The sequence below is a fragment of the Pseudophryne corroboree genome, chromosome 2 (genome assembly GCF_028390025.1).
Source record: "Pseudophryne corroboree isolate aPseCor3 chromosome 2, aPseCor3.hap2, whole genome shotgun sequence".
Lineage (NCBI taxonomy): Eukaryota > Metazoa > Chordata > Amphibia > Anura > Myobatrachidae > Pseudophryne > Pseudophryne corroboree.
Window position 1 is genome coordinate 880,018,023 of NC_086445.1, and position 24,984 is coordinate 880,043,006.

General features: G+C 46.6%; 1 protein-coding gene across 2 annotated transcripts in view; it reads left to right on the forward strand.

The window, feature by feature from the left end:
* The window catches only part of ALDOC (aldolase, fructose-bisphosphate C), a 46,240-nt gene that overhangs the window by 18,036 nt on the left and 3,220 nt on the right, over nucleotides 1-24,984 (forward strand). For both annotated transcript variants that reach the window (XM_063955977.1, XM_063955978.1), the window contains exons 2-4: nucleotides 14,674-14,795; nucleotides 16,106-16,317; nucleotides 24,004-24,058. In XM_063955977.1, coding sequence (XP_063812047.1) covers nucleotides 14,684-14,795; nucleotides 16,106-16,317; nucleotides 24,004-24,058 — 379 coding nt within the window. In that variant the 5' untranslated portion in view covers nucleotides 14,674-14,683. The remainder of the gene's footprint in view (nucleotides 1-14,673; nucleotides 14,796-16,105; nucleotides 16,318-24,003; nucleotides 24,059-24,984) is intronic.

Here is a 24,984-nt window from a genome sequence, read left to right on the forward strand (position 1 = left end):
GGTATAAACCGACAGTGTCAACTCCTTACATAAAAGGCTGGATGACGTAACAGCTGTGGGACAGCCGGCTTCTCAGCCCGCGCCTGCCCAGGCGTCTCAAAGGCCATCAGGGGCTCAAAAACGCCTGCTCCCTCAGATGGCAGACACAGATGTCGACACGGAGTCTGACTCCAGTGTCGACGAGGTTGAGACATATACACAATCCACTAGGAACATCCGTTACATGATCCCGGCAATAAAAAATGTGTTACACATTTCTGACATTAACCCAAGTACCACTAAAAAAGGGTTTTATGTTTGGGGAGAAAAAGCAGGCAGTGTTTTGTTTCCCCCATCAAATGAGTGAATGAAGTGTGAAAAAGCGTGGGTTCCCCCGATAAGAAACTGGTAATTTCTAAAAAGTTACTGATGGCGTACCCTTTCCCGCCAGAGGATAAGTTACGCTGGGAGATATCCCCTAGGGTGGATAAGGCGCTCACACGTTTGTCAAAAAAGGTGGCACTGCCGTCTTAGGATACGGCCACTTTGAAGGTACCTGCTGATAAAAAGCAGGAGGATATCCTGAAGTCTGTATTTACACACTCAGGTACTAGACTGAGACCTGCAGGTAGTGCTGCTGCAGCGTGGTCTGTGACCCTGTCAATCAGGGATACTATTTTGCGAACATGAGAGCATATTAAAGACGTCGTCTTATATATGAGGGATGCACAGAGGGATATTTTGCCGGCTGGCATCCAGAATTAATGCAATGTCCATTCTGTCAGGAGGGTATTAGAGACCCGACACTGGACAGGTGATGCTGACTTTAAAAGGCACATAGAGCCTTATAAGGGTGAGGAATTGTTTGGGGATGGTCTCTGGGACCTCGTATCCACAGCAACAGCTGGGAAGAAATTTTTTTACCACAGGTTTCCTCACAGCCTAAGAAAGCACTGTATTATCAGGTACAGTCCTTTCGGCTTCAGAAAAGCAAGCGGGTCAAAGGCGCTTCCTTTCTACACAGAGACAAGGGAAGAGGGAAAAAGCTGCACCAGTCAGCCAGTTCCCAGAATCAAAATTCTTCCCCCGCTTCCTCTGAGTCCACCGCATGACGCGGGGGCTCCACAGGCGTAGCCAGGTACGGTGGGGGGCCGCCTCAAAAATTTCAGCGATCAGTGGGCTCGCTCACAGATGGATCCCTGGATCCTTCAAGTAGTATCTCAGGGGTACAAGCTGGAATTCGAGGCGTCTCCCCCCCCCCCCCCCCCCCCCCGCCGTTTCCTCAAATCTGCCTTGCCGACAACTCCCTCAGGCAGGGAGGCTGTGCTAGAGGCAATTCACAAGCTGTATTCCCAGCAGGTGATAGTGAAGGTGCCCCTACTTCAACAAGGACGGGGTTACTATTCCACACTGTTTATGGTACCGAAACCGGACGGTTCGGTGAGACCCATTTTAAATTTGAATTCCTTGAACACATACATAAAGTTCAAGTTCAAGATGGAATCGCTCAGGGTGGTTATTGCAAGCCTGGAGGAGGGGGATTACATGGTATCCCTGGACATCAAGGATGCTTACCTACATGTCCCCATTTACCATCCTCACCAGGAGTACCTCAGATTTGTGGTACAGGATTGCCATTACCAATTCCAGACACTGCCGTTTGGACTGTCCACGGCACCGAGGGTCTTTACCAAGGTAATGGCAGAAATGATACTCCTTCGAAAAAAGGGAGTTTTAATTATCCCGTACTTGGACGATCTCCTTATAAAGGCGAGGTCCAAGGAGCAGTTGTTGGTCGGAGTAGCACTATCTCGGGAAGTGCTACAACAGCACGGATGGATTCTATACATTCCAAAGTCACAGCTGGTTCCTACCACACGCCTACTGTTCCTGGGGATGGTTCTGGACACAGAACAGAAAAAAGTGTTTCTCCCGCAGGAGAAAGCCAAGGAGCTGTCATCTCTAGTCAGAGACCTCCTGAAACCAAAACAGGTATCGGTGCATCACTGCACACGAGTCCTGGGAAAAATGGTAGCTTCTTACGAAGCAAAATTCCATTCGGCAGGTTCCATGCAAGAACCTTTCAGTGGGACCTCTTGGACAAGTGGTCGGGATCGCATCTTCAGATGCATCGGCTGATAACCCTCTCTCCAAGGACCAGGGTATCTCTACTGTGGTGGCTGCAGAGTGCTCATCTTCAAGAGGGCCGCAGATTCGGCATACAGGACTGGGTCCTGGTAACCACGGATGCCAGCCTTCGAGGCTGGGGGGCAGTCACACAGGGAAGAAATTTCCAAGGACTTTGGTCAAGTCAGGAGTCGTCCCTACACATAAATATTCTGGAACTGAGGGCCATTTACAATGCCCTAAGTCTGGCAAGGCCTCTGCTTCAAAACCAGCTGGTGCTGATCCAATCGGACAACATCACGGCAGTCGCCCATGTAAACCGACAGGGCGGCACAAGAAGCAGGATGGCGATGGCAGAAGCCACAAGGATTCTCCGATGGGCGGAAAATCACGTCTTAGCACTGTCAGCAGTGTTCATTCCGGGAGTGGTCAACTGGGAAGCAGACTTCCTCAGCAGACACGACCTACACCCGGGAGAGTGGGGACTTCATCCAGAAGTCTTCCAACTGTTGGTAAACCGTTGGGAAAGGCCACAGGTGGACATGATGGCGTCCCGCTTAAACAAAAAACTAGATATTGCGCCAGGTCAAGGGACCCTCAGGCAATAGCTGTGGACGCTCTAGTGACACCGTGGGTGTACCAGTCGGTTTATGTATTCCCTCCTCTGCCTCTCATACCAAAGGTACTGAGAATAATAAGAAAACGAGGAGTAAGAACGATACTTGTGGTTCCGGATGGGCCAAGAAGAGCTTGTTACCCAGAACTTCAAGAAATATCAGAGGACCCATGGCCTCTACCGCTCAGACAGGATCTGCTACAGCAGGGGCCCTGTCTGTTCCAAGACTTACCGCGGCTGCGTTTGACGGCATGGCGGTTGAATTCCGGATCCTAAAGGAAAAGGGCATTCCGGAGGAAGTCATTCCTACGCTGATATAAGCCAGGAAAGAAGTAACCGCAAACCATTATCACCGTATTTGGCGAAAATATGTTGCGTGGTGTGAGGCCAGGAAGGCCCCAACAGAGGAATTTCAGCTGCGTCGTTTTCTGCACTTCCTACAGTCAGGAGTGACTATGGGCCTAAACTTGGGTTCCATTAAGGTCCAGATTTCGGCTCTGTCGATTTTCTTCCAGAAAGAACTGGCTTCACTGCCTGGAGTTCAGACATTTGTAAAGGGAGTGCTACATATTCAGCCCCCTTTTGTGCCTCCTGTGGCACCTTGGGATCTCAACGTGGTGTTTCCTAAAATCACATTGGTTTGAGCCACTTAAAACTGTGGGTTTGAAATATCTCACGTGGAAAGTGGTCATGTTATTGGCCTTGGCTTCGGCCAGGCGTGTGTCAGAATTGGCGGCTTTGTCATGTAAAAGCCCTTATCTGATTTTCCATATGGATAGGGCAGAATTGAGGACTCGTCCCCAGTTTCTCCCTAAGGTGGTATCAGCTTTTCACTTGAACCAACCTATTGTAGTGCCTGTGGCTACTAGGGACTTGGAAGATTCCAAGTTACTGGACGTAGTCAGGGCCTTAAAAATGTATATTTCCAGGACGGCTGGAGTCAGGAAAACTGACTCTCTTTTTATCCTGTAGGCACCCAACAAAATAGGTGCTCCTGCTTCTAAGCAGACTATTGCTCGCTGAATTTGTAGCACAATTCAGCTGGAGCATTCTGCGGCTGGATTGCCGCATCCTAAATCAGTAAAAGCCCATTCCACGAGGAAAGTGGGCTCATCTTGGGCGGCTGCCCGAGGGGTATCGGCTTTACAACTTTGCCGAGCTGCAACTTGGTCAGGGGCAAACACGTTTGCTAAATTCTACAAATTTGTTACCCTGGCTGAGGAGGACCTTGAGTTCTCTCATTCGATGCTGCAGAGTCATCCGCACTCTCCCGCCCGTTTGGGAGCTTTGGTATAATCCCCATGGTCCTTACGGAGTTCCCAGCATCCACTAGGACGTCAGAGAAAATAAGATTTTACTCACCGGTAAATCTATTTCTCGTAGTCCGTAGTGGATGCTGGGCGCCCATCCCAAGTGCGGATTGTCTGCAATACTTGTATGTAGTTATTGCCTAACTAAGGGTTATTGTTGAGCCATCTGTTGAGAGGCTCAGTTATATTTCATACTGTTAACTGGGTATAGTATCACGAGTTATACGGTGTGGCTGGTATGAGTCTTACCCGGGATTCAAAATCCTTCCTTATTGTGTCAGCTCTTCCGGGCACAGTATCCTAACTGAGGTCTGGAGGAGGGTCATAGTGGGAGGAGCCAGTGCACACCAGATAGTACCTAATCTTTCTTTTAGAGTGCCCAGTCTCCTGCGGAGCCCGTCTATTCCCCATGGTCCTTACGGAGTTCCCAGCATCCACTACGGACTATGAGAAATAGATTTACCGGTGAGTAAAATCTTATTTTCTCATCTTTTTAAGTGGGTCAACTTGTACAATCGGTGGCTGTCCATATACTTTTTTGCCCCACTGTAGCTATCGCTGTCTGTGTACACACAGCATTATGCACTAACTTTCTGAGTGACTTTGACTATATAGTCAAAATCGCTCACCTATATTGCTCCGTGTGCATGGACCTTTACTCTCAAACAAATGATTACTTAATTCTATAATCTGGAATATATAATATAATATAATATAATTAATTAAAAAAAATGTTTTGTTTTTTTCCTGCAGCGGGGTACACTGTGCTCCACAGGAATACATCTGGGTGTAGAGTTGGATCTTGATCCAGAGGCACCAACAGGCTAAAGCTTTGACTGTTCCCAGGCTGCATTGCATGGCCTCCTCTTTAACCCCTCCTCTATAAGGCACTTAACAGGAGGGTCTGCACTAGGCAGCCCTGAAAAGAGCTTTTAGAAGACTTCAAGGGCTGCAGCCCTTTATATGTCATTGTGACCTACTGTGCTGCGGCTCCATTACCTCCCCAGCAGTGCTGCATACTCCTGCTGGAGTTCCCGGGTACTTGCGGCGGAGGCGCTCCAGTTACCAGGCACCCCACCGCTGACGCTCTCCAGGAACGCATGGCTGCTTCTTAGGGAGGAGGTAAGAGGGTCCCCCAGGCGGGACCCACCGCTAAATCGTGTCGCAGTCACAGGAGACGGACTGCGCTGCTGGCGTGGACACTGTCAGTACAGGGGCCCCTCTAGATCCACCAGGGCAGGGAGCACAGGACAGATTATATAAAATTCATTTTCAATAGGACTCGCAGTACTCGGTGGTGAGGACCAGCATAGGGGATAAGGCACTGACCTGTAGCCCTCCCCCAGCTCCAGGCGCCATCTACTGCTGGTGTTCCTGCCCTGGAATTGCTTCTTCCTCTCCCTCTCTGTATGAGATTTAGGTGCCATCTTCTCAAGTAGCTGCGTCTGGTCTCCGGGACTGCTGGGCAGAGTCTCTGTAAATCCGCCTGCCTCATCAGCGCTGTGATTTTACAGTCACTTAAGTATTCTACATGTCATTTTAAGACCGTGTTAGTTAAGAACAAGTGTCTCTCTGCCAGAATATTTTAGTACAAGTGTTCTGATATAGACATCCAGTCTCTGACTGTGCATTGATATATCTATCTCTATTGTGACTGTGTGCCTGCATCTGCTGTAAGCAATTCACTTTCAGTGTATCACAGCTATAGCTATCACTGTATTCTGTACCCTGGGAGGCTAGGTGCGTCATGGTCAAATATATAGTGCTGCGCAGTATATACTGTTTAGTGTATTTCACTGCGTTCTTCAGTCACCTCATACCGCATTTATTCTCTATTTAGGTTCGGTATCTGCTGTCCCATAAATAAGGGAATATTTTGCAGGTATTGTATTTGTTTGGCTATATTGTACTGTTACGCTTTATGGCTACATTCCCTATAATGTCTGCCACAAAGGGTGGGAAACCCGTGGGCGCTCTTGCATCATGCAGTGCTTGTGCCAAGTATTTACCTGAGGGGGAAGTTTTAACTGATAGCCTGTGTAATGGGTGCCATACATCTCCCAGTCAGCCTGTAGCCAATCAGGAGCCACTTTGGGCAGCGTTCTCAAGTATGCTGAATATGCTTGTGACACGTCTTGCGCCCCCTGTGGGACCTCCTGTGCCATTGCAGCCACATATTGTCTCTGTAGTTCATCCGCCCTGGACGGACACTCTGTCTATCCAGATACAACAATGAAATCAATCTTTGGTTAGACAAGTCTACCCCACATCCCTCTGGGGTCATCTAAGCGGGCTGCTTCTTCCTCAAAATCCACTAATATTTCAGATAATTCTGATGAGGATGGGGAATATACTGATCCGTTTCACAAAAATATACCAAAGAAAGGTAGACAAGAACTCTCCTAAAATGGGGCACTCAAGTGTTATAATTAGTGATGTGCACCGGAAATTTTTCGTGTTTTGGATTCGGATGCATTTTGGCAAAACCTCCCTGAAAAATTTTTGTCGGATTCGGGTGTGTTTTGGATTCGGTGTGTTTGAGGGTTTTTTGTAAAAAAAAAAAAAAAAAAAAAAAAAAAAAACAGCTTAAATCATAGAATTTGGGGGTCATTTTGATCCCATAGTATTATTAAACTCAATAACCATAATTTCCACTCATTTCCAGTCTATTCTGAACACCTCACAATATTATTTTTAGTCCTAAAATTTGCACCGATGTCGCTGGATGACTAAGCTAAGCGACCCAAGTGGCCGACACAAACACCTGGCCCATCTAGGAGTGGCACTGCAGTTTTCTAGCGAGAGGATGAGTGCTTCCATCCTCATGTGAAGCTGAACTACTAGCCATGAACATAGGCCAGGGCCTCAGCTGTTCCTTGCCACTCCGTGTCGTAAATGGCATATTGGCAAGTTTACGCTTCTCCTCAGACGCTTTTAATTTTGATTTTTGGGTCATTTTACTGAACTTTTGTTTTTTGGATTTTACATGCTCTCTACTATGACATTGGGCATCGGCCTTGGCAGACGACGTTGATGGCATTTCATCGTCTCGGCCATGACTAGTGGCAGCAGCTTCAGCACGAGGTGGAAGTGGATCTTGATCTTTCCCTATTTTAACCTCCACATTTTTGTTCTCCATTTTTTAATGTGTGGAATTATATGCCAGTATCAATAGCAATGGCCTACTACTATATATACTGCGCACAACTGAAATGCACCACAGGTATGGATGGATAGTATACTTGACGACACAGAGGTAGGTAGAGCAGTGGCCTTCCGTACCGTACTGCTATATATACTGGTGGTCACTGGTCAGCAAAACTGCACTGTACTCCTCCTATATAATATACTGGTGGTCCCCAGTCCCCACAATAAAGCAGTCTGAGCACAGATATATTCAGCACACTGAGCACAGATATGGAGTGTTTTTCAGGCAGACCACGTGGTGGTCACTGGTCAGCAAAACTCTGCACTGTACTCCTCCTATATAATACAGCTGCTCCCCAGTCCCCACAATTAAGCAATAAGCAGCACAAATATTATTAATAAACGGAGAGGACGCCAGCCACGTCCTCTCCTTAACATTTCCAATGCACGAGTGAAAATGGCGGCGATGCGCGGCTGCTTATATAGAATCCGAATCTCGCGAGAATCCGACAGCGGGATGATGACGTTCGGGCGCGCTCGGATTAACAGAGCCATACGGGAGAATCCGAGTATGCCTCGGACCCGTGTAAAATGGGTGAAGTTCGGGGGGGTTCGGTTTCCGAGGAACCGAACCCGCTCATCACTAGTTATAATGCGTGTGTAACAACATAGGATCAAAAAAAGGGAGAAAAAAGAAAATAATATAATAAGACTTTTTTTATTAAAGATGAAAAAATTAAAATTGCTTGGAGATTATACTCCATCTAAAAAGGCGAAATATAGACACAATACAACATGTAACAGATTAAAAGGTACAGGTGATTTGTAAACTCCAACGGGCCTTAGCCCTATCAATAAGGTAGAGTCAATTTATGAATGAGACTCGAATAACAATAAGTCAAGACCTTATGGCGTGTTTCGTGGTTCTGCTGCCTCGTATGTGCTACAGCATTAAGGGGGTAATTCCAAGTTGATCGCAGCAGGATTTTTGTTAGCAATTGGGCAAAACCATGTGCACTGCAGGGGAGGCAGATATAACATGTGCAGAGAGAGATAGATTTGGGTGTGGTGAGTTCAATCTGTAATCTAAATTGCAGTGTAAAAATAAAGCAGCCAGTATTTTTCCTGCACAGAAATAAAATAACCCACCCAAATCTAGCTCTTTCTGCACATGTTATATCTGCCTCCCCTGCAGTGCACATGGTTTTGCCCAATTGCTATCAAAAATCCTGCTGCGATCAACTTGGAATTACCCCCTATATACGTGGTGAGAGACCCTTACTTGTGCCAGTCTCTAGAGTCACAGACAGTGCCGGAGCATCCACGGAGAGTGTCTCATTCACTTCTGCTTTTGGTTGATGACACTGCGGTCAGCGCAGCCAATGAGAGAGCTACTGACACTCTACCTGCTCTGGTGTTTAAAAAATAGGATGAACTGATAAAGGATCACAATACACTCTTAAATTAGAGAAATACAGAAAGTATAGAAGGCAAGACTGTGCAGCAAATTTTGTGGTTCTGCTGCCACGCATGTGCTATTGCATTATATGCGTGTTGAGAGACCATTACTGATGCTAGTCTATGGAAATACAGACTGTGCCAGGACAATATGCAATGTCTCATTCGCCTCCAACACTGGCTGATGAAATTACGATCAGTGCAGCCAGTTTGGGGGTTACTGACACTATGCTGTTCTGGTGTTGAAAGAGACAGAAGTCACTGTTGAATTCAGTACAAAAAAGAGGGATATCACATCGGCTCACTTTTCATATAAATGCTGCGTCATTCACAGCACCTCAACCTCATCTTAATACACAATGTGAGGAGAATTTGTCCCTTTAACTTGTGCCCTCTAATGCCATCGTTTAATTATGTAAAAGGTTACAGCTATGATTAATCATTCATTTGTGTATATAGAAAACAAAACCTTAGCTTTATTTATGATGGTTGTTGAGAGAAATTTACTTTCTCTGTGATAAATATTATATGCTGATCTTTATTGTGGATAATGTGTTTTTAGATGGCAACAGATGTTGCAAACAAGTGAAATATTGTAATAAAGTACACTTTCTTTAGAGACCAGCTACTATGTGGCATTAGAGGGCACAAGTTAAAGGGACAAATTCTCCTCACATTGTGTATTAAGATGAGGTTGAGGTGCTGTGAATGACGCAGCACGTATATGAAAAGTGAGCCGATGTGATATCCCTCTTTTTTGTACTGAATTCAACAGTGCCTTCTGTCTCTTTCAACACCAGAACAGCATAGTGTCAGTAACCCCCAAACTGGCTGCACTGATCGTAGTACCATCAGCCAGTGTTGGAGGCGAATGAGACATTGCATATTGTCCTGGCACAGTCTGTATTTCCATAGACTAGCATCAGTAATGGTCTCTCAACACGCATATAATGCAATAGCACATGCGTGGCAGCAGAACCACGAAATTTGCTGCACAGTCTTGCCTTCTATACTTTCTGTATTTCTCTAATTTAAGAGTGTATTGTGATCCTTTATCAGTTCATCCTATTTTTTCAACACCAGAGCAGGTAGAGTGTCAGTAGCTCTCTCATTGGCTGCGCTGACCGCAGTGTCATCAACCAAAAGCAGAAGTGAATGAGACACTCTCCGTGGATGCTCCGGCACTGTCTGTGACTCTAGAGACTGGCACGAGTAAGGGTCTCTCACCACATATATAATGCTGTAGCACATACGAGGCAGCAGAACCACGAAACACACCATAAGGTCTTGACTTATTGTTATTTGAGTCTCATTCATAAATTGACTCTCCCTTATTGATAGGGCTAAGGCCCGTTGGAGTTTACAAATCACCTGTACCTTTTAATCTGTTACATGTTGTATTGTGTCTATATTTCGCCTTTTTAGATGAAGAGAGAGTATAATCTCCAAGCAATTTTAATTGTTTCATCTTTAATAAAAGTTAAGTCTATATATATATATATATATATATATATATATATATATATATATATATATATATATATATATATATTATATATTTTTTATTTTTTTTGATCCTATGTTGTTGTTTTTGATCCTATGTTGTTGCACACGCATTATAACTCTTGAGTGCCCCATTTTAGGAGAGTTCTTGTCTGCCTTTTCTTTGGTATATTTTTGTGAAACCGTTTAACTTAACTCTCAGGGAGCACCCCCCCCCCCCCCCCCGTGTCTAATAAATATAAAAGCATAAAAGTGCATGATGCATGAAATTGGGGTATAAGTGTCACTTATACAGTGATTGTCCTTTGATCTCTAGTCATTTTGTTTTGGTTCGCTTTTAGGTCTGTGCGGACAACATTTTTCTTTCTAGAATATACTGATCCGTCAGACACTGATACAGTTGCTTCTGACGAGGAATCTACACCTCTGGTTGATGATCCTGACCTAGTGGAGGCTATTAAGCTGATTCTACAAAATGATGAGGTAGATCCCACTACGGCATCTAAGAAACCTGATCAGTTCAAACGTCAGAAGGTTGCTAAAGTAGTCTTTGCACATTCTGACAGTTTAATCGACATACATCAGGAATACTGATCTTCTCCAGGAAAGAAATTCTTCCTGTCTAAGAAGATGCTAGCTCATTATCCTATCCCTCTGGAGTTGAGTAACAAGTGGGAAAAACCACTGCCGGTGGACTCATGTCGCCCGTTCTGTGGTGTCATCTACTCTGCCTGTCACCACTGTCACCTCACTGAAGGAACCGGAGTATGGAGGGATGCCTGAAGTCTATTTACTCCCATACCGGTGCTGTACAGAGACCCACTATAGCAGCCTCCTGGGCCGCAAAAGGAATTGAAGCATGGGTTCAGGCATTAGAGGAAGAGCTACCTCTGGATATTTCTGACACTGCCAGACAATATCTGTCTATATTACCACCACCTCCCACTATATTCAGGAGGCGTCCTCTGAGGCAGGTGTAATGGCGGCCAAGGCATCTACTAAGTCTATACTGGCTCGCCGAATTCTGTGGTTGAGGTCCTGGAAGGTGGACCTGGACTCCAAAAAGACCTTGGAGGTGCTTCCTTTTTGGGGAAGATCTGACAAAGATGGCGACTGCTAAGACTGCGTTTCTCCCAAGTACTAATCCTTCTGCACAGAAGGCAAAGAGTACCACTTTGCCTGGAGGTCGAAAGGAACGAAAAGGGTCAGGTGTACCTGAAACATGGTTGTGCCTCCAAAACCACTAAGCCCAAACCTAAACAATCCTGGGCTGCCCGTCAGCCTGCTTCCAAACAAGACAAGCCTACTGCATGACGGTCCGGGCCTCCCCCTGGGGGATCCCAGGGTGGGAGGCTGACTTCTGCAATTCGCCCAGGTCTGGTTAAGAACTACTTCAGACGCCGGGGTGCGGGAAGTCGTCTCTCATGGGTACACTGTCTCTTTCAAGAGACGTCCCCCTCACCAGTTCTGCACGACAGTTTATTCCTTCGGATCCGTTGAAAGCGCACGCTCAACACCTGGTTGTGCGATCCCTCCTGGACACAGGAGTGGTAGTGCCGGTACCTCTGTCCCAAAGAGACATGGGAAACTATTCAATAGTGTTTCTAGTCCCGAAACGCAATGGGTCCTTTTCCGGCCTAAACTCAACCTCAAATCATTGAACAAACTTGTGAGTATCTAAATTCTGTATGGAAATGCTGCGCTCGATTGTACTGGCCATGGAACCCGAAGGCTATATGGTATCCCTGAACATACAGGATGCTTACCTGCATATGCCTATTGCCAAATTGCATCGGCAATATCTGCTGTTTGCTATTGGCAACCTACATTATCAATGCCAGGCTCCACCATTTGGACTGGCCACAGCCCCTCAGATCTTCACCAAGGTCATAGCCGTGATGGCCCTTCTCCGCCGTCAGGGAATCTGGATCCTGCCGTATCTGGACGATTTGCTGATCCTGGCGAACTTCCAAGATGTTTTCCTCAGTCATCTGGAACTGATGGTCCAATACCTACAAGCCCACGGGTGGTTCATCAACTGGAACAAGTCCCTTTTCGGAGCATGGTGCACCTGGGGGTACTGCTGGACACACACACACACACACACACACACACACACACACACACACACACACACACACACACACACACCTACCGATAAACATTCTAGAATTGCGGCCAGTGTTCAATGCTTTGACACTTGCCCTGCCTCTGATACAGATCAGGCCTATTTAAGTACAATCGGCAAACACCACCATGGTGGCATACATAAATCATCAAAGTGGCACTCAAAGCCGCATGGCAATGCTGGAAGTATCAACTATTCGTTGGACGGAACGCCATCTGCCAGCAATATCGTCAGTGTTCATTCCTGGAGTCCTACACTGGGAAGCAGATTTCCACAGTTGTCAGGACGTTCATGCTGGAGAGTGCATTCTTCATCCAGAAGTCTTTCAACTCCTAGTGGACAAGTGGGGCCTACCAGATGTAGACCTGATGGCGTTTTGACACAATCACAAGGTTCCGGTCTTTGGATCAAGGACAGGGGATCCTCAAGCAGCGTTCGTGGACTGACTGGCAATTCCATGGAACTTTCAGCTGCCATACGTGTTCCCTCCAGTGTCACTTCTGCCTAGGGTACTACGAAAGTTCAAGCAAGTAGCAGGAATACTACTTCTAGACGCTCCAGCGTGGCCCAGACTGCATTGGTTCTCAGACCTGCAGGGTCTCTCAATCGAGCGTCCTCTTCTACTTCCTCAATGCCCAGACCTCCTTGTTCAGGGCCCTTGTGTCTACTCGGACCTGGCCAGACTTGCTTTCACGGTGTGGCTCTTGAAGCTTCACTCCTGAGGGCTAAGGGATTCTCTGAGGCGGTTATCCAAACTATGAAAGCCCACAAACCTGCTTCTGCATTAATTTATTACAGGGTCTGGAATTCTTACTTCACATGGTATGCTGCTAAGAATTACGATGCATACAATTTCAGAACTTCCAGACTTTTGGCTTTTCTGCAATAAGGCCTTCGTCTGGCCTCCTTCTGCCTGGTCAGTGTGGCTTCAGAGGAAGATTGCGTCTATTCCTGATGTTCATACTTTCACTTAGGGAGGCTGAATTCGTAAAACGCCTTATGTCCCTCCTGTGGTTCCATGGGATCTGTCTGTTGTCTTGAATGCCCTACAAGAGTCTCCATTTGAACCTCTTGAGTCTGTGGACCTTAAATGGCTTACGCTTAAGGTCGTGTTTCTGCTGGCTATTGCCTCTGCTAGGAGGGTGTCTGACTTGGACACTTTGTCCTGTCGTCCACCCTTTCTGATTTTTCACCGTGACTGGGCAGTTCTTAGAATTCTTCCCAGTTATCTACCTAAGTGGGTGTAATCTTTCCATCTTAACCAAGAGATTGTGGTTCCAGCTTTTTATCTTTACTGGTTTGTCCTCGAAAGAGCGGTATTTAGATGTGGTGCGGGCTCTCCGTATTTACGTGGAGAGGACTGCTTCTCTCAGGAGGTCAGATACCCTTTTTGTACTTTTTGGTTTTCACAAACGTGGCTGGCCTGCAAACAAACATTGGCCAGATGGATTAGAATGGTGATTGCACAAGCATACAGTATGCACAGGCTGGCCTTGCAGCTTCTGCTGCTATCAAAGCCCATTCTACTCGGGCTGTTGGCCCTTCTTGGGCGGCCCGCCGAGGCGCGTCCACTGAACAGTTGTTCACTGAGGACCACGTAGCCGCCTTGCATGTGTTCATTAGGTTTTATGCCTTTGATACTTCTGCCTTCCAGGATGCTTCCTTTGGACGCCGGGTTCTTGTGCCCGCTACGGTGCGTCCCCCCTCCCATGAGGAGCTGCTTTAGGACATCCCTGATGTATTCCCTATGGAATATAGTGTACCCCGCTGCAGAAAAGGAGAGTTATGGTAGACTTACCATAGTTAAATCTCTTTCTGCGAGGTATACTGGGTTCCACAGGGCGCCTACCCTGACTCACTTAGCTTCTTTGGATATGCATGGCTTTAGCCGCTGGTCCCTTCTCCTGTCGTGAGATTGTGGTTCTATGTGACTAACATCTGCCGCCTTTTACCTGCTACTGCATTGGACTGGTTAACGAAACTGTGCTCCAGTGTCCGGAGGCTGCCATGCAATGCATCCTGGGAACAGTCAAAGCTTTAGCCCAGGCCTGGCCAACCTGTGGCTCTCCAGCTGTTGTAAAACTACAATTCCCATCATGCTTTGCCACACTTTTGCTATTAAGGAATGCTAAAACCGTGGCAGGGCATGCTGGGATATGTAGTTTCACAACATCTGGAGAGCCACAGGTTGGCCAGGCCTGCTTTAGCCTGTTGCTGCCTCTGGATAAAGATCCAACTCTACACCCCGATGTATTCCCTGTGGAACCCAGTGTACCTCGCAGAAAGATTTAACTATGGGAAGTCCACCATAAAATAAATTTTTATGTATAATCCCCTCCCCTTCTTTTTTTTTTTTTTTTTTTTTTTTTTTTTTTTTTTAAATCTCTGGCTTTCTTCACCCACAGAACCTACAAAATGACCCACCAATACCCAGCGCTCGGTGCTGAGCAGAAGAAGGAACTGGCAGACATAGCACAGCAGATTGTATGCAAGGGGAAGGGTATTTTGGCTGCAGACGAATCTGTGGGTGAGTGACCATGAGAAACTGGGTTTGGTGTGGTTCAGATAACTGTGTCCTGAAAAACTACATGAAGTATGTCGCAGCTATTGGGAATTAGTGTTATGATTTAAGTTACACCTGTGTCCTGCAGTTTACTTGGGACAATTCTTTTTGTACATTGAGCTATATGTTTAATACATGTTGAGTATGCCATATCCAAAATGCTTGGGATCAGAAGTATTTTGGATATCGACTTTCAGTTTTTGGGAATAATTGCATACCATAATGAGATATCATGGTGATGGGATCCAAGTCTAAGCACAGAATGCATTTGTTTCATATACACCTTATACACAGAGCCTGAAGGTTATTTTAGCCAATATGTTTAATAACTAAGTGCATTAAACAAAGTTTGTGTACATAAACACAATTAATTTGTTACATGTACACCTTATACACACAGCCTGAAGGTCATTTAATATATTTTGAATAATTGTGTGTATTAAACAAAGTTTGTGTACAGTGAGCCATCAGAAAACAAAGGTTTCACTATCTCACTCAAAAACAAAAAAACGCATTTCGGAATATTTGGATACGGGATACTCAACCTGTATACCCAAAGCACTTTCTTCCTGGTGTGCCATAATTTTAATTGCTTATGAGGACACTACTGCAGGGGAGCCTTCCAAGAAATCGTATGAGGCAAGATTCATACTCTGGGGATGTCTGAATACATTTTGCCTGCTTTGTGTTTATAAGTCACTGGGGCACTAATCCTTGGAGACTGATAAAGTGGAGAGAGTCATTTTTCAAACACTGCCTGTAACAAGGCAGTTAGGAGCTGAGTGGCTGTTACTTTATTACTCTCAAAGGCTTAGTATATTTCCCCCACTGTCTCTTGGGGAAATTGTGTGTCTCACTGTAATTGCACTCCATGCTGTGCACAGGCAAGTACAGCACTGGTTTCCATAGCTACAGCACAGCTGTGATGCTGAGTACACACCCGCCGACATGCTCAGTTCAACGGCTGATATATCGCAGGCATGTCGGCAGGTGTGTACCCCTTATGTCTGCGAACAACATTAAGAGACCATCACATTGGCCCTGCAGCACAGCTGATGGCTGTTATATCTGCGCTTTGTGCTGTGTGTATGGGCAGACTGCCTGTACAGGTGCTGCAGAGCCCATCAGTGACGGACATCACAACTGTTGTGAACTAAGTCACAATACATCCAGCCAACGATCCGTAACTGTGTGCACTCACAATGGCCAGACGGCAAAACGGTCTGCCTAGTGTATACCCTGTGTATAATACTACATACATCTTTATAACCTAGGAAGCATGGCCAAACGTCTGAATGGTATTGGGGTAGACAACACGGAGGAGAACAGACGTCTGTACCGACAGATTCTGTTCAGCGATGATGAGCGTATGCAGCAATGCATTGGTGGTGTCATCTTCTTTCATGAGACCATGTACCAGCAGGGGGACTGTGGCACCAACTTTGTAAAGATGATTAAAGATAAAGGCATTCTTGTTGGCATTAAGGTGAGTGAAATAAAGGCATCCCCCATTAATCCATAAGTAAGCACTTGGCTATAACAGATATTTTTCTTCAGTTGTCCAAATGGAATGAAAAGTCACCGTGGTTAACCTTTGGTCACAATAGAACATGCACTGGAATTGGCGCAAAATCTGAAACATTTTTTGATGTGCAGCAAAATTGGAAGGGTTCTAGCTATATGGCTTTGGGAGACCCCCTTCTAAGTTACATGAGGGCTTCCACATCCATTCTGTTTCTGCTGACGGGCATGGTATTATCATTTCTCTTACGTCCTAGAGGATGCTGGGGACTCCGTAAGGACCATGGGGTATAGACGGGGTCCGCAGGAGACATGGGCACCTAAAAGAACTTTTCCTATGGGTGTGCACTGGCTCCTCCCTCTATGCCCCTCCTCCTGACCTCAGTTAGATCCGGTGCCCAGAGGAGAATGGTGCACTGCAGAGAGCTCTCCTGAGTTTTCTGTGGAAAAAGAATTTTGTTAGGTTTTTTATTTTCAGGGAGTCCTGTTGGCAACAGGCTCCCTGCATCGTGGGACTGAGGGGAGAGAAGCAGACCTACTTAACTGATAGGCTCTGCTTCTTAGGCTACTGGACACAATTGGCTCCAGAGGGAGTCTGAACACAGGTCTCACCCTGGGGTTCGTCCCGGAGCCGCGCTGCCGTCCTCCTCACAGATGCCGGAAGATAGAAGCCGGGTGAGTATGAGAAACAAGAAGACATCTCAGGCGGCAGAAGACTTCAGATCTTCATGAGGTAAGGCTGCGCGCCATTGCTCCCATACACAACACACAGACAGCACTGATGGGTGCAGGGGGGTGCGCCCTGGGCAGCAATAAACCTCGTTTTTCGGCAATAAGGTGCTATTAGGCTGCGGAGGCAGCAAATAGATGATCCCCTGCCATTTTTGTGAAAATTGAAGAGGGACCGAAGCCTGCCGCTGGGGGGGGGGTGGAGCTTGATCCCTCAGCACTAACCAGCGCCATTTTCTCCACAGAGCTGCATGAGAAACGCTGGCTCGCCAGACTCTCCCCCGCTGAACGCTTCAGAGGTTGGAAAAAAGAAAGGGGGGGCACATTGGCGCGCAGTGAGTGGGAAATAGTGTGTGTGTGTATGTATGTATGTATATATATATATATATATATATATATATATATACACACACACACACACACACACACACACACACACACACACACACACACAATCTGTTTTTTCCAGTGTAATTTGGGCGCTGGGTGTGTGCTGACTACTCTCTCTGTCTCTCCTAAGGGCCTGGTTGGGGTATTGTCCCCTTATAGGTATATCCCTGTGTGTGTGGGGGGGGGGTGTGTCGGTACGTGTGTGTCGACATGTCTGAAGCGGAAGGCTTCTCCAAGGAGGAGGTAGAGCAGATGAGTGGTGTCCCCGTCGGTAGTGCCGACTCAGGAATGGATGGACATGTGGCATATGTTGAATGCAAGTGTGACATCTTTACATAAGAGGCTAGATAAGGCTGAATTCGGGGAGGCGTCAGGGGGTCAATCCTCGGATTGGACCGACTCACAGGGCCCGTCGGGGTCTCAAAAGCGTCCCTTGGCATAAATTGTGGACACAACAACTACTGACACGGACTCTGATTCCAGTGTAGACTATGATGAAGGTAAATTGCACCCTAAGGTGACAAAGAGCATTCAGTGTATGATTATAGCAATAAGAGATGTGTTGCATATTGCTGATGAATCCTCTGTTCCTGACACGTGGGTACACATGTTTAAGGGAAAGAAACCGATAATAAACTTTCCCCCATCTCATGAACTTAATGAGTTTTTTTGAAAAAGCTTGGGAGACTCCGGATAAGAGACCGCAGATTCCAAAAAGAATTAATATGGCATACCCCTTCCCTACACAGGACAGGGTACGTTGGGAATCCCCTCCCACTGTGGACAAGGCTTTAACGCGCCTGTCAAAGAAAGTGGCGCTACCGTCTCCAGACACAGCGGCCCTCAAGGATCCTGCGGATCGCAGGCAAGAGACTACTTAAGTCTATTTATTCACATACTGGAGCTTTGCTAAGACCGACAATTGCGTCGGCATGGGTATGTAGCGCAATTTCAGCCTGGACAGAACCTGTCGGCTGACCTTGATACCATGGATAGAGATACGGTTTTGTTAATTCTAGCCCATATCAAAGACGCAGTCTTGTATATGAGAGACGCTCAAAGGGACATTGGATTACTGACTTCCAGAGCCAATGCCATAGCTATTTCAGCGAGAAGTTCCTTATGGACCCGCCAGTGGACGGGTGATGCGGATTCGAAAAAGCATATGGAGGTTCTACCCTATAGGGGAGACGTGTTGTTTGGGGATGGGCTGGCGGACCTGGTTTCCACAGCTACCGCAGGTAAATCTAACTTTTTACCGTTTATTCCCCAACAGCAGAAGAAAACTCCAACATATCAGATGCAGTCCTTTCGGTCACAAAAGTCCAGAAGAGGTCGGGGATCCTCCTTCCTTGCCAGACGTAAGGGTAGAGGGAAAAGAACACCTGCTTCGGCTGGTGCCCAGGAACAGAAGTCCTCCCCGGCTTCTACAAAACCCACTGCATGACGCTGGGGCTCCCCTGCGGGAGTCTGCACCGGTGGGGACTCGTCTTCGACTCTTCAGCCAGGTCTGGGTCAGCTCAGACCTGAATCCTTGGGCGTGGAAATAGTTTCCCAAGGCTACAAACTGGATTTCGAAGAGGTGACCCCACGCCGATTTTTCAAGTCGGCCTTACCAGCTTCTACCCCAGACAGGGATGTAGTGTTAGCTGCATTTCAAACGCTGTGTCAACAGCAAGTAATTATCCGGGTTCCCTTGAACCAACAGGGAAAAGGGTACTATTCAACCCTCTTTGTGGTCCCGAAACTGGATGGTTCGGTCAGACCTATTTTGAATCTAAAATCCCTAAACCTGTACATGAAAAGATTCAAATTCAAGATGGAATCGCTCAGGGCGATAATAGCCAGCATGGAGGAGGGGGAGTTTATGGTGTCACTGGACATAAAGGATGCTTACCTTCATGTCCCCATATATCCTTCCCATCAGGAGTACCTGAGATTCGCTATACAGGATTGTCATTACCAATTTCAGACGTTGCCATTTGGGCTTTCCACGGCCCCAAGGATTTTCACCAAGATAATGGCGGAAATGATGGTGGTCCTGCGCAAGCATGGAGTCACAATTATCCCATACTTGGACGATCTCCTGATAAAGGCGAGATCAAGAGAGCAATTGCTGAGCAATGTGACACTCTCTCTGAGAGTGCTCCAGCAACACGGTTGGATTCTAAATCTACCGAAGTCACAGTTGATTCCGACAACTCGACTAACGTTCCTAGGTATGATACTGGATACGGAACAAAAGAAGGTTTTTCTCCCGTTGGAAAAAGCCCAGGACATCCAGAACATGGTCAGAGACCTGCTAAAGCCAAAAAGAGTGTCAGTTCATCAATGCACTCGTGTTATGGGGAAAATGGTGGCAGCCTACGAGGCCATCCCCTTCGGCAGGTTCCATGCAAGGACGTTTCAATGGGACCTTCTGGACAAATGGTCCGGGTCCCATCTACATTTACATCGGAAAATAACACTGTCCCCCGGGACCAGGGTGTCTCTTCTATGGTGGCTGCAAAGTGCTCACCTTCTGGAGGGTCGCAGGTTCGGAATTCAGGACTGGATCCTGGTAACCACGGACGCGAGCCTCCGAGGATGGGGAGCAGTCACCCAAGGAAGAAATTTTCAGGGACTGTGGTCAGACCAGGAGTCCTGTCTACACATCAACGTGTTGGAGCTAAGAGCCATATACAACGGCTGTCTTCTTCGCAACCTACCGGTTCTAATTCAATCAGACAATGTCACAGCAGTGGCTCATGTGAACCGCCAAGGCGGGACAAGAAGCAGAGCTGCGATGGCGGAAGCAACCAGGATTCTTCGCTGGGCGGAAAATCACTTACGCGCTCTGTCAGCTGTCTTCATTCCGGGAGTGGGCAACTGGGAAGCAGACTTCCTCAGCAGACACGATCTCCATCCAGGAGAGTGGGGACTTCATCAAGAAGTCTTTGCAGTGATAACGGGTCTTTGGGGAGTTCCTCAAATAGACATGATGGCGTCACGCCTCAACAAGAAGCTTCGGAGGTATTGTGCCAGGTCCCGGGACCCTCAGGCAGTAGCAGTAGATGCCCTGGTAACGCCATGGGTGTTCCAATCTGTCTACGTGTTTCCTCCTCTTCCTCCTCATCACAAAGGTGTTGAGGATCATAAGGCGAAGAAGAGTACAGACAATACTCATTGTTCCAGACTGGCCTCGAAGGGCCTGGTACTCAGATCTTCAGGAGATGCTCACAGGAGATCCCTGGCCTCTTCCTCTAAGGGAGGATCTATTGCAGCAGGGTCCCTGCATGTTCCAAGACTTACCGCGGTTACGTTTGACGGCATGAACGCCGGATCCTAGCTGAGAAGGGGATTCCGGAGGAGGTCATCCCTACTCTAATAAAGGCTAGAAAGTAGGTGACTGTAAAACATTATCACCGTATCTGGCGAAAATATGTCTTGGTGTGAAACCAAGAACGCCCCTACGGAAGATTTTCATTTGGGTCGTTTTCTCCACTTCCTACAGACGGGAGTGGATATGGGCCTGAAATTAGGCTCTGTTAAGGTACAGATTTCGGCCCTCTCGATATTCTTTCAGAAGGAATTGGCTTCTCTTCCAGAAGTCCAGACTTTTGTAAAGGGAGTGCTACACATCCAGCCTCCTTTTGTGCCTCCAGTGGCACCATGGGACCTGAACGTGGTGTTGCAGTTCCTAAAATCACACTGGTTTGAACCACTTAACAAGGTTGAGTTGAAATTTCTTACCTGGAAGGTGGTCATGTTGTTGGCCTTAGCATCTGCAAGGCGAGTGTCAGAATTGGCGGCCTTGTCTCACAAGAGCCCCTACTTGATTTTTCATGTTGATAGAACGGAATTGAGGACACGCCCTCAATTTTTGCCTAAGGTGGTTTCTTCATTCCATTTGAACCAACCCATTGTGGTGCCTGTGGCTACGAGTGACTTGGAGGATTCCAGGTCCCTGGATGTAGTCAGGGCCTTGAGGATTTATGTAGCCAGGACGGCTAGAATTAGGAAAACAGAGGCTCTGTTTGTCCTGTATGCTGCCAACAAGATTGGCGCGCCTGCTTCGAAGCAGACTATTGCTCGCTGGATCTGTAACACGATTCAGCAGGCTCATTCTACGGCTGGATTGCCGTTACCGCATTCGGTTAAGGCCCATTCCACTAGGCAGGTGGGCTCTTCTTGGGCGGCTGCCCGGGGCGTCTCGGCATTACAGCTTTGCCGAGCAGCAACTTGGTCGGGGTCAAACACTTTTGCTAAATTCTATAAGTTTGATACCCTGGCTGATGAGGACCTAGCATTTGCTCAGTCGGTGCTGCAGAGTCATACGCACTCTCCCACCCGATTGGGAGCTTTGGTATAAACCCCATGGTCCTTACGGAGTCCCCAGCATCCTCTAGGACGTAAGAGAAAATAAGATTATAAACCTACCGGTAAATCTATTTCTCCTAGTCCGTAGAGGATGCTGGGCGCCCGTCCCAGTGCGGAAACTCTGCAAGACTTTTATATAGTTGTTTACATAAGGGTTATGTTACAGTTGGAATCGATCTTGGACCGCTACTGTTTGTTCATACTGTTATCTGGTTATGTATGTTCCGGGTTACATGGTATGATTGGTGTGGGCTGGTAGGAATCTTGCCCTTGGATTTATAAAATCCTGCCCTCGTATTGTCCATCTCCTCTGGGCACAGTTCTCTAACTGAGGTCTGGAGGAGGGGCATAGAGGGAGGAGCCAGTGCACACCCATAGGAAAAGTTCTCTTAGGTGCCCATGTCTCCTGCGGTGCCCGTCTATACCCCATGGTCCTTACGGAGTCCCCAGCATCCTCTACGGACTAGGAGAAATAGATTTACCAGTAGGTTTAAAATCTTATTTTCAGCTGGCTACCCTCAGGGTAGTGAGGCGCCCTAACTCTTTACGGAGCTAAACCTGATTACTCTGGACACGATAACGGGGATCACTTTAGAAAGGAGTTTGGGCGTGATATATCATTTGAATACTACCCTATGGGCTTGATTCAGAGGTGGACACTCTACCGATTCAGTCGCATATGGCCGATTTGTTTTAGATCTGCACACGTGCTACAATTGTCTTGTGAAAGCAGTCCCAATGTGGCTCTAGATGTAGTTTGACAGGCTTCTGGCGTTTGGGGGAAGAGAGGTCAGTGTCGTGGAGTGTTGGAGAAAACCGAGACGTGTGTCCTACATTTTGGGTGCTTGCAGAAGCTAGCTATTGTATCTTGTGACACAGATTCACTGGCCTCTGGCCGCTTAACTGCGGCGGACATTCTGAGCAACCTTAGGGTTGATCTGATGCTGCTTCTTTGGACACAGTAAGCAAATCTGAGAAACCAGCAATAAGCGTATTATACAAAAGTCTTCTTGAGCGGCATTAGTATGTTGTCAGATCCATTGCGAGTGAAGACACTGCACAGATCCCTCTTACGTCCACCTTCTGAATGGGGCCCTGTATGTTCTGTTCTGACTGCGTCAGAACATCCAAATAATGATACAAAGCTTTTGGCCAGCAAGCACGTTTTATGCTGCGCTGCAAAGTGGCTATTCACAGATGTCCAGATCAAGTGTTTTAGGATAAAGCCAAATTTGATGAGCCTTATATTTCCCATGGAACAGTGAAAAGTAGTTACACTGTGCGAGAGACGTTAAAGTATCGGTGCACAGAATGATTTATTATGGTATACTAGTTACCAGCCCATCAAAATGACAGAACAACATAACAGTAATGGCAGCTGTGCACTTAAATTGTGCCATCTAGTGTCCACCTGTGTGCACAACACTTTAATTCCCCCCTCCATCATAGAGGTGAGGAGCAGTGCTAGCCTTTTATTTATAGGATGTGTAGAAAGTATAATGTCTCAAACAGTGTAAAAACAAACAAACAAAAACAAAAAAACTGGCCGTGGCACGGTCCTCTGACTTTGCCATTGGAGTTTCCATATGGGTTTTAGAACCCTGTGGTTTCATACCAGATGGCCTTTATTGAGAATATGCTAAGGAAGAGAGCTGTCTAAGCACAGTGACTCATGCTGGCCTCATCTACAGACTGCTGAAATTACTTCTGGCGGCATTGCAAGATTTCTTCTAGATATTACTGCTCGCAGGCTGTGGTGGTTACTGCAATTGTGCTTATGAGTGCCACACATCTAGTTGTATCGGTGTTTTCAGACACTGTTTTAATATAGCAGTATCCTATTTTAAGACTCTCAGGACATCAGGGATGAATAATATTTTAACCAAATAAAACTGGTAAGGAGACTTGCTGCTCGCCTGCTGGAATTGGGTGGTTGGGTGAAGGTCAATGGCTATTCCACTTAAGTGTCTATTATTGGAGCTCTGGAAGTAGTCTAGATAAGCTTGGTGAAGTGAATGTTACTGTGCTGGAATATTTTGCTAACTATGTGGCAGCTGTCTGTAGGCTAATGACTTAATCATATTGCCTTGTACTCATAATTATTTATCCTATTATGTGAATTGGCAATTTTATGTGTTTTTTGTTCTGTTTATTTTTTTCTTCATTCTGTAAGGTGGATAAAGGTGTAGTTCCTCTTGCTGGCACTGATGGGGAAACCACAACTCAAGGTAGGGATCACGATTAACTTCTTGCATAGTATGTGTAGTCAGCGCCTCCCCTTGGCCATCAAAAGCTAGTGTGTCCGTATATGATCTGGATGCATTTGAGATAATGTGAACGTACAGGCTGTGAATGACAAGTGTACTTTAACATCCTCAACTCGCAGTCAATTCTAGAAGCCAGTAAAGAAACGGATGCACCACTGGGAATGTGCACGAATCTGGGGGAGTAGAAAGTTTGTCTACGCAATGGTTAACGTTAAAGCTAAAATGACACTACACTCTGCACACCGCTGACTAAAACCGGTGCTGTGACATGACATTTAGGGGGCAATTCAATCAATACTGCCACCCAATCTCCCGTAAAGTAATGGGAGATTGCAGGGGCAATATTCAATTGATGCCGCATCCGTTAGTGTTGGGTTTAGTAACATTAAGCAACTAAACCCGACTAAAGGGTGTGATGTGAAGAGCTAAAATGTGTCACTTTTTGTGCATTTCAGTTTGCTGCCTCCCTGAAGTGAGCCGAAATGCCTGCAGCTGATTGCACCCGAACGGAGCTACTTATGAATAGCTCTGTTGGATGCTGTTTGCACCCCCTTCCCCATAAGACCTCTTTGTATAAAGGATGTATAGTTGGTGGCAAGTGAGGGTTACATAAACATGGCCTTTTTAAGAATATAATGTTTGACACAAGGTTATATGCACAGGAAAGGAACATTTGTAGGCTATCCATTCATTAGCAACTATGGTTTGGCACATAAAATGTCAGGAAAACAATAGGCAATAAGTGTCTTGGCATCTATTTTGTATGAATTGTATGTTCTGGAAGGGTATCTGGATTCCAGGTCGACATTGACAAAAGGTCGACTAATTGTAACTAAATCCCACGAACAATTAGCTACATTTTCATCCCCCACATCATGGTTTCATAT